Below are 10060 nucleotides of genomic sequence, written 5' to 3' on the forward strand. Positions count from 1 at the left end.
AATGCACTTGCGGAGGTTCTCTCCTTCCACCTTTACACAGGTTCCAGAGACTGGACTAAGGTGCTCAGGCACGTGTGACTAGGCTTTAACTTGCTGAGCCACCGTACTATCAATGTGACCCAGCAAAATCCATGGGATAATTCATGAAGGAAAGTCAGCAAAAAAAAAGTCAAGACAAATGTTCTCATTCTCACATTATGGTGAACATCTGACAAAGCACGCTGGGAAAATGCCTAAATAAGCATTTAAAATAACACTGTAGGTACCAAGAGAGCAATAACTGGCCCAAGACATAAGATTCCAAAATTATGGTGGTTTAAATGGTTAAAAACAAAAACAAAACAGCATCTGTTGGAATAGAGCGAGTCTTTTAAATTTTATATTGATACTCCCAAATAAGCTCTGAGAACTGTTCTTAAAGGTATTCTGAAAACTCTCAAAATAGATAATAACCATCACTACCTGGTACCAATGAGTTCCTCAGCCCAAAGGCACTGATCACAGGACAAACCTGGGGATTTGGACATTTTAAGACGCTTATCAACAGTTGTATAAGACAGTGGCTCAGATGCCCATCATTTCATCAAGAGTCATATGCTCACTTTCTAGAACAAGTAAAAGCTATGCAGTTCTGTCAGATACTTATCTGTCTGGAATTTATTCTACACCTCCTTGGTTATTATTATTTTTTTAATGTTTTCATGTGCATTGGTGTTTTGTGGGCACGTGTGTCTGTGTGAGTGTTACAGACAGCTGTGAGAGCTGCTATGTGGGTGCTGAGAGGTGAACCTAGGTCCTCCGGAAGAGCAGTCAGTGCTCTTAACAGATGAGCCATCACACTAGCCCTTCCTTGGTAATTCTTAATCTGAGGACCTTGGACATTTTTATATTTCAAAACAAGTTAATATGACAAAATACCCAGATGATGCAATACATACATAGGTTTGGGCTTCTAGCTATACGACCATTCAATAAATGTGTAAGAGTCACTGGTTAACACATCATCTTTCGATTTAACCGACAGCACTACTCACCTTTAAGGCAGAGGCTAAGCTGGTCATATGCTCATGGAGGGTACCCTCAGACTCCTTATAGGTCAAGCAAGTGAACTGGTACTCTTCAGGATCAAAAGCATCAGCCCCCTGCTGCTCCACATCACTGGCTACTCCCACATAGTAGTCCTCTATGTCCCCAGGGTCCTCTTCCTCTTCTTCCTCTTCCTCACAGTTTGGGTCATAGTCCTCTTCATTGCTGTCAGACCCCTGGCTGTTCATGTCCACGGACATCTTAATATCCAGCCAAGCTGCAGGTCAGGAAATCAGTTGCTTTTTTCCTCCCTCCAACTTTATCGTTTTCTCAAATGCATTAGCGTTTTTGTCTTCTGAGAGAGAGGAAAAAAAAAAGTGTAACTATTTCTCTATTAGAGATTACAGTGGAAATCACCAAGAATCAAAATAACCCAGCACTAACCCTGCTCCTACTATAGCCTATCTCAATTCTTAAAGGTGTGCACTGCCAACCACCACTGCCCAGCTGTCTATCTCAATTCTGGTTTCATGCAGAACACCTCAGTGTCAGTCTCGATGGCCTATGCTTATCAAAGAGAAATCCTTTCACTGAGACAGAAACCCATGATGACAAACATGAAAGGCATGAAAATGCAAATAAGTCTTCCCCTTGACAAGGATTTATATTCCAAAGACACTTGCCTTCAACCCTGAAATTAATTCAAACCTGGTACCAACATGGGTAGAAGTCACTCAAGTTGTTCCCTCTCTCTATACAAGAAGCACTCACACACAGACATACACAATAAACTAATAGCTTTTTTTTTTTTAAGGACTCCAAAATTCCAATGGATTTGTCATTTTTTACCAGAGTTCTTCAGGGAAAAATGTATTTTCACCACTAGCTATACAGATGGAGGATAAAGACTTAGCTACTCAGTTTTAAAGTTGTACTAATCATGCCTCAGTAATGACAAAGAGAATACACAATTAAGGATACAGTTCTATCTCACTATGACTTGTAGGGAAGAAAATTGTCATATATCTGAAAGATAGATGCATAGGTAGAAAAAAAAGTCTCATCCTTCAACACAGCTTCCTCTAGTCTACCAAGTTAACTAATTTTCCAACTTTAAGGCTTCTGCTAAAGCCTTGGATGGCTGAGTGTCTGCAACTAGTCCTTAAGATGTTGAGTCAAAAGCTGGGCAGTAGTGGCCAAACCTTTAATGCCAGCACTCCAGAGGCAGAAGCAGACAAAACTGAATCAGAGGCCAGCATGATCTACAGAGTAATCCTGCCTCAAAATGGGGGGGAAGGGGGGAAGGCAGCAGCTGATGCAGGAGGATTGGAGTTCGTGGCCAGGATATCTATAGTACAAATACTTCAGAAAAAGACAAAAAATAAAATAATCTAAAAACAAAAATTAAATTAAAAGTCTGGCACTGGTGGATCACACCTTTAATCTCAGCACTCGGGAGGTAGAGGCAGGTGGATCTCTGTGAGATCACAGAGAGATCTCGCTCTGGTCTACAGAGCGAGTTCCAGGACAGCCAACGCTGTTGTACAGACAAACCCTGTCATGAAAAAAAAATATTGTAAGACACCATAGCCAACTTAAAAGCACATTCTTAAAAGAAGGGTTTTTCTTCAAGACAGGGTCTCACTACGTAGCACTGGCTGTCCTGGAATTCACTATATAGACTAGGCTGGCCTGAAACTCACTATTTACACCAGGCTAGCCTCCAAACTCATAGTAATCCACCTGTCTGTCTTCCAGATGCTGAGATGTCAGAGGCATGCATCATACCTGGCTCACCTTTTCTTTGACTCAGGTTTTTCCCTGATCCTGGGCTCACCAACTAGCTGGAGGAGCTGGCCGGCAAGCCTTAAGAATCCTTACTCTGCACCTTCAGCACTGAGTTGCATGTATACCCACCTGCTATGAAATAATCCTCTTATATACTGTAATGATGTCACTCAAATATAAAAAAGCTGACTGCCCAGTAGCCAGGTGAAAATATAGGCAGAGCAACCAAACTAAGGTTGATGGGAAGGAGGGTGGAGTCACCGGCCAGACAGAGAACCAGTTGGTCACATAAAATGGGATAGAGGTAAAAGCCAGGAGCCTCAAAAGAAAAACAAAACAAAAATAAAAGCCACGAGCCTCGGGCCAGTTTATAGATTAATAGAAATGGGTTGGGTTAAGTTGCAAGAGCTAGTTAGTAACAAGCTGAACATTTACAATTAATATAAGCTTTTGTGTGATTATTTTAAAGTGGCTATGGCTGCCAACACCCATCACCATCAAGCTTTTCATGAGGTTGCTAGGGATTAGAATTCAGATCCTCCGGTTTTTGTGTCAAGCATTTTACTGAGTGAATCAGAACTTCTGCTACTGCATTTTGTTATGGTTAAACTGAACTATGGTATTTGTCTTCTTTAAGAGAAAAAGTTAGTCTGTCAGGGGATGCCTAAATCCCAGCACCAGGGAGGCAGAGGCGGGCAGAACTGAGTTCGAGGCCAGCCTGGTCTACAGAGTGAGTTTAGGACAGCCAGGTTTACACAGAGAAACCCTGTCTCAAAAAACCAAAAGAGATAAAAGTTAACCTTGGAACGAAAGATGGTTCAATGGGTAAAGATGCTCACCTCCAAGCCTAGCAACTTGAGTCCAACCCCTGAATCCACATATGAGGAGAGAACTAACCAAAGGTGTACTCCGACTCCCACATGCAATACACACACATGCACATCAACAGAATAAAATTAAGGAAAGAGTTAATGTTTAAATCACCTGCAATTTAAGATCTTTCCTGAAGGTACCACCCAAATAGTCTGTTTCATATGATTTCCATCTGAAATGAAAAGAGACAATATGTATGTTTTAAAAACTGATATCCTGCTCTTGCAAGTTTATTATTTTTGTTTCTTTTGAACAGGGTCACCATATAATGGCTGTCTTGAAACTCTATGGTAGACCAAGCTGGACTTGAACTCACAGAACCACCTGTCTCTAATACTCAAGTACTGGGATTAAAGGCTTATGCTACACCGCCCAGCTGTGTTTTGGTTTATTTCACATGGCTGTGGGTGGTGTGCGTCCCTGAGTGGAAGTCAGAGGATAGCTAATGGAAGTATGTTCTCTCCTTCAACTCTTGTGAGGTCCATGGATTTAACACAGGTCTTTAAGATTGACAGCAAATGCTTTTACCTGCTGAGCTATTCCAGTAGCCCATTCTATCTTTGGTTTTCTCTGTAGCTTTAGAGCCTGTCCTGGAACTCGTTCTGTAAACCAGGCTGATCTTGAACTCACAGAGATCTGCCTGTCTCTGCCTCCTGAGTGCTGGGATTAAAGGCATGTATCACCACGCCCAGCCTATTCATTGTTTTTGAGACAGGATCTTAATATGTATCCCAGGTCTGTTCTCCTATGGAATGCAGGAACTGTAAGGTATGTGCCACTTCACCCAGTTTTCAAGTTAGCATTATTTATCTAGCAGTAAGAGAACTGAATCCAGAATCTCACACTTGTAACCCCGCCCCCCCCAGGGTCTAAGTAGCTCTGACTGTCCTGTAACCATGCAGACCAGGCTGGCCTTGAACTCAAGAGTCGATACGGGCTCTACCTCCTCAGTACAGGGATTAAAAGCGTGTGCCAGAACACCCAGCCCCATTCCATTTTACTTATTAAGTTGCCTATGCAAGCCCAAAATTCGCTACAACCTCAGGTACTAATCCTTCATTTCCGCTGGGGGGGGGTGTTTACCAATGCATTAAATAGGCTAGCTAGCCCAAGATGTGCCAAGGATTCTCCTCTGTCTCCATCTCCCACTGTTGAATAGGAATACTGGGAGATATACACTTTAGTGCCTGGCCCATGCATGTAATCCCAGCACTTGTGAGGTGGAAGGAGGGTCAAGTCATCAAAATTTGAGGCCAGTCAGGGTTCATGTCTATTGTAATTGATTTACAATAAAAATGCACCTCATAAGATGGCCATCAGGCAATATTAATATCTATTCCCCTGGATATTATGTGACCATGGGTATATGCTACTGCCAGAACAAGACCAAGAATGTAGCAGTGAGAATTCTGAGACAAAACAAAACGGCTATGACCTCAATTTCTTCAAAACACTGAATTGTTCTGGGAATGTATTTTTATGCTCCTCCCAAGTATAGCCGATTAGAAGTTGAGTTTACTTCACGTTACTCATTACTGCTTGCTGCTGTTTCCAATTAAGTGTTTTAAACTATCCTTTATATGCCTGTATAGAAAAAACATGGTGCTTGTCCTTGATTGTATACAGCTTGAACTCATGAGAACTTTACACATGTGGTTTCTCTTAACCCTGAGCGTAGAAACTGACGCTCTGAATAAAGCTGGTTATAGCATGAGACTTTAGCCTGCCTCAATCATTAGGACATGGATCCTACTATCCAAGATCGGAATATTTTCTTTTTATATCTACTGGTCTTTCCATTAGGGTTTTTTGGACAACCACAGCTTATAACTGCAAAAAAAAAAACCCAAAACAAACCAAAAACACCTTCCACTATAAATAGGTAGGCAAATACAAATCAGAAATCAAAGTCCAAACAATTACAATGGAAGAATATTTCCAAAAAAGTGAAAGAACAACCACACACTGTGGTGCACATAGGAGACAGGAGATGAATCTCTTTGAGTTGAAGGCCAGCCTGGTCTACAGAACAAGTTCCAGGGCAGCCAGAGCTGTTACAAAAACCCCGTCTTGGGGGAAAAAAAAAAAAAAAACACACAAACACAAGAAAACGGAGTCTTTGTTCAAAGGGGCCAATGGGCTACTTTCTTAAACCAGAACATATTCAAGAAGTTAAATATGCCTATATCTCAGACAGGAATGACATAATTAGTACTTTTTCCAAAGTCATCTTCATGAAACCTGCCACTCATTAAAGCTGGCCTCCAAGACACGGTGGCATGGTCACATACAAAAGGATAAGATCTCTTAAAATTGACAAGAGCACAGAAATTTGCTTGGTCTAACAGACGTTTACTCTAATTATAGTACTTGGCCCTCAATGGTCATTTATTAACTACATTTTCCAAGAAAACTACTTGGGCGAAAAATACCAATCAGCAACTTGTTTAAAAACTCCGCACCGGCCAGGCATAGTGGCCAGCACTTTGGAGTCAGAGACAAATAGATCTGAGTTCGTAGTCAGCCTGGTCTACATAGCGAGTTCCAGGACAGCCAGGGACTATGTCGAGAGTCCGCCTAAAAAACAAAACAAAAAAAAAACCCAACAAAACTCGGCACCGTGTCGGTGCTAATAATGGTACGTGGCCAATAATTACACGGAGCTATTTAAAATTCGCTTTAAAAACTAAGGAGAGTTTGTTTCTCTGAGGTACTAACTACATGTCAAATACCAAATGGCCGTGTGTGTCAAGCGGCTCTACCTCACTCAACACCAAAGGTCTAGAACGTGTTGGTCGTGACACAGAGTTCCACGAGACGAGTAACAATCAGAACTAGGGCGAACTCGTCGGAGAACACTCCCGCCTCGCTCGAGTCCGGCTAGAGCGGCGGCGGCGGCGGCGGCGTCGGCGTCGGGCGTGACCGCACGTCTCTCCGAGATCCGCGCGGACCGGGACCCACGCGCAGGAAGGACCTTCCACATGACGGGCGTTAACAAACAGTACGGGCGGCGCGGCAAAAGCTCCCTCCCAGACACGACCCGGACCGGGAGGCTCCCGGGTGGCGCGTCTTCCCGGAGCGCCCGGCGGGGCAGGCCCCAGGGTGGCGGCGCCCGCCAGCCGGAGGCGCCGGCCGGCCTCCGGCCTCCGACCTCCCGGTGAGCTGAGGCGGCAACGCGAGGAGACACCCGGGGACACCCCGGGCGCCTATGAGCGAGCGCCGGCCGTCGCCTCCGGGAGCGCCTCCCAGTCAGCAGGGAACGCGCGACCCGGGACACCCCGGACTCGCAGGCGGCGGCGAAGGCGGCGAAGTCGGCGAAGGCGGAGCCCCGACCGCGCCGGGGAGGCGCGAGGGGACCCCCCCCGCCAGAGTAAACAAGGCCTCGACTCACGCCGCGCACTTACCGGAAGCCGCGGCCGCAGGGCCGCAGAGCCCAGGCCGGCCGGGCCAGGTCAAGCCGGGCCAAAAGAGTCTGACTGGGGCGTAGCGGCAGCGGAGGCGGCAGGCGGACACGGTCGGGCCCGCGCTGCTTCCTCCGGTGGAGCCGTCCCCGCAGCTCCGGAAGTGTTCTGCGCAGGCGCGTCACTTCCGGTAGGGGTCGGCCCGCGGTCGTCCGAAAGGCTAACAGCAGGCTTCTAACAAACGCCGAGTCGTAGGAATTGCCTCCTAGCGGTGTCGCGCCGAGAGGTCGCTTTTGAAGGAATGGTGTAGATATTTTTCTCTGCTTTAACCTTCCAGGGTAGCGCGAATTCTAGTCAGTCTTAATAAAAACCTCGACACAGATTTAGGGGAAAGTGCTGAAAAGCCAGAAGCAGAGCAGCGGGCCACTAGTTCTTACCTCAGACCGAACGGCGACCTTGTCTCTAGGAATCCTTACGCTGAATGAATGCATAAGATCCTGTCTCCTCCCCGCTCATACTGCTCTCGCTGCCCAGCCAAGTCCCTTCCTGTGTGTGCACCTCCCTAGTGTAAGCATTGCTGCTCAGATGGGATGGCATGGATTCTGGCACCGGGAGCCACAGAATACTGAGGGTTACAGCTCGAGTGGAAAGGTATTCTGGAAATCAGGAGCCAAGGAATACCAGAGGTCACAGTAAGCATAGCAGCTCACAGCCCTGCCTCAGGGGAAGATTTACCCAGTGTATCTGCTCTGCTCCGGCAGGAGAGGGTTTCCCCAGCTCCAGAGAACGGTGTCTTCATCCGCCAGAAAGTGGAATATAACAACTCTGCTTAGCTATGGGAAGGTCTCCCGGGTGAAAAGTGTTACAGAACTGCTACACTCCACTCTGCTCAGGTGAAAAGGTCTCACCCACACCTGATTCAAGACATTTGGGAGGGACGAATCCAGGAGAGTAGCTGCCCTCTGCCACCCCAACAGCCACAAGGTGAACAGACACAGTGTATTTGTTTTTGTTTTGTTTTTTCGAGACAGGGTTTCTCTGTGGCTTTGGAAGCTGTCCTGGAACTCACGTTGTAGACCAGGCTGGTCTCGAACTCACAGATATCTACCTGCCTCTGACTCCCGAGTGCTGGGATTAAAGGCATGCGCCATCAACGCCTGGGTAATTTTTAATTTTTTAAGAAGTTTTATTAACCTGGAGGTAGTGGCACAGGCCTTTAATTCCAGCACTCGGAAGGCAGAGGCAGGCGGATCTCTGTGAGTTCGAGACAAGCCTGGTCTACAAGAGCTTGTGGTTCCAGGACAGCCTCCAAAACCACAGAGAAACCCTCTCTCAAAAAAACAAACAAAAAAAGATTAAAAATTCAGTGGTACCTGATCTAAAACAACGAAGCAAAGATGGCACTTTTTTAATCCCAGCACTCTAGAGGCTGAAAGAGGATTACCATGAGTGTGAGCCCAGCCTGAACTACATAGCAACTATCAGGACAGTCAGGGCTACATTGTGAGAACTTTTCTGAAAAATACTAAAAACAAAAGCTCTACCTTTCGGACTCAGGAAATAACTCCTTGTGTAGGTCATAAAAGACCCTTACTTGATCTCCCAGACTAATAGCTTCTTGAGCTAGGAGACTAATCTGTATTTGAGTCATTCCAATAAAACAATAATTGAAACTAGAACTAGCGGTCACTCAGGAAGGGGCAGATCTGACACAAAGATGCTCATAAAAGGAAGACTTACATTTCAAATGAGATCTACAGAAGCTGCTGATATCTCCTCCTGATGTACATATTCCTGTGGACCTTTCCTTTCCTTCTCAGTCCTGGGTGGCTGGGTGGCTGGGTGGCTGGCCCCTGAAGTCCTCCTCCTCCTCTCTGGTTCTCAGATCCTTTTCCGCCCAAATTTCTCCTATTTATCCTCTGCCAGCCCCACCTATTCTCTCCTGCCTTGCTATTGACTTCAGCTTTTTACTAGACCATCAGGTGTTTTAGACAGGCAAAGTAACACAGCTTCACAGAATTAAACAAATGCAACATAAACAAAATTAACACACCTTAAAATATTCCCTTCCCCTTAGTGATCCCAGATTATTTGGTTTCCTACTTCTTGGTTACTTCTTTGCTTGTTTTCCAGGTCCTTCCTCATTTATTTGGATTCCAAACCCTGGGAGGGAAAGGGCTCCCTCTACAAGTGTTTCCACTCCCTTGGTGATCTAAGTTTACTGATTAACACCAAATTCAGCCACTAGCCCAAGCCTCTCTTCAGAATCCTGGATCAAGGGCCAGATCTATTAATAGACTTCTCAGACTAATCATGTCTAAAATGTCATTTACCGCCTTCTAATCTGATTCTCCTGTCTCTTCCCCAGCTGCAGTTGAAGGTGACACTCCTTTCTTTACTCAGGTAGAAAAAAACGCTATCCTCACCCATAACCCTGTCACAAACCTTATAAAAAGATATATTTATTCAGTTTTTATTTTATGTGTTTGAGTCTTTGCCTCCATGAATGACTGTGTGCCTGGTGTCCATAGAGGCCCAGAGAGGGTCTCAGGTCTCCTGGAACTGTAGCTTTAGACAGTTGTGAGCTGCCAGTAGGATGCTGGGAACAGAACCTGGGTCCTCTGTAAGAGCATCTGGTTCTCAGAATTGCTGAGCCGTCTCTCCAGCTCCTACACAGGGCTGCCTATTCATTAACTGGTTGTTTGGGTGTTCCTTTAGAACATAGTCACAGTCTGACCACTCCTCAGTACTGTCTCTGCTATACCCTGATCTAGGCCAACATCTCTACTCCTGACATTTAACCTTACGTGCTTCTTGGTTTTTCTGCTTGCTGTTACCACCAGCTAAAGTTAACAGGGATTCTGTTTCGCTTTTGGTTTTAAATTTCATCTCAGATTGTTATTCTCTTCCCAAAACCCTTCGCAGAAGAGACTGATGTCCTCACTGACACACTTGGTTCCTTCTGGTAAGTC

General features: G+C 45.5%; 1 protein-coding gene across 9 annotated transcripts in view; it reads right to left on the reverse strand.

The window, feature by feature from the left end:
- Arih2 (ariadne RBR E3 ubiquitin protein ligase 2) overlaps positions 1-7258 on the reverse strand; it is a 54133-nt gene extending 46875 nt beyond the window's left edge. For 2 of the 9 annotated variants that reach the window (XM_027414585.2, XM_027414589.2), the window contains exons 1-3: positions 7092-7257; positions 3799-3859; positions 1035-1381 (exon numbers count right to left, since the gene is read on the reverse strand). In XM_027414585.2, coding sequence (XP_027270386.1) covers positions 1035-1286 — 252 coding nt within the window. In that variant the 5' untranslated portion in view covers positions 1287-1381; positions 3799-3859; positions 7092-7257. Of the gene's footprint in view, positions 1-1034; positions 1382-3798; positions 3860-6449; positions 6474-7091 lie in introns of those variants that run through there. The other 7 variants (XM_027414587.2, XM_027414591.2, XM_027414586.2 and 4 more) reach the window with 7 other exon arrangements.
- Positions 7259-10060: the final 2802 nt, after the last annotated feature.

Source organism: Cricetulus griseus, chromosome 4 (assembly GCF_003668045.3).
Source record: "Cricetulus griseus strain 17A/GY chromosome 4, alternate assembly CriGri-PICRH-1.0, whole genome shotgun sequence".
Taxonomy (NCBI): Eukaryota; Metazoa; Chordata; class Mammalia; order Rodentia; family Cricetidae; genus Cricetulus; species Cricetulus griseus.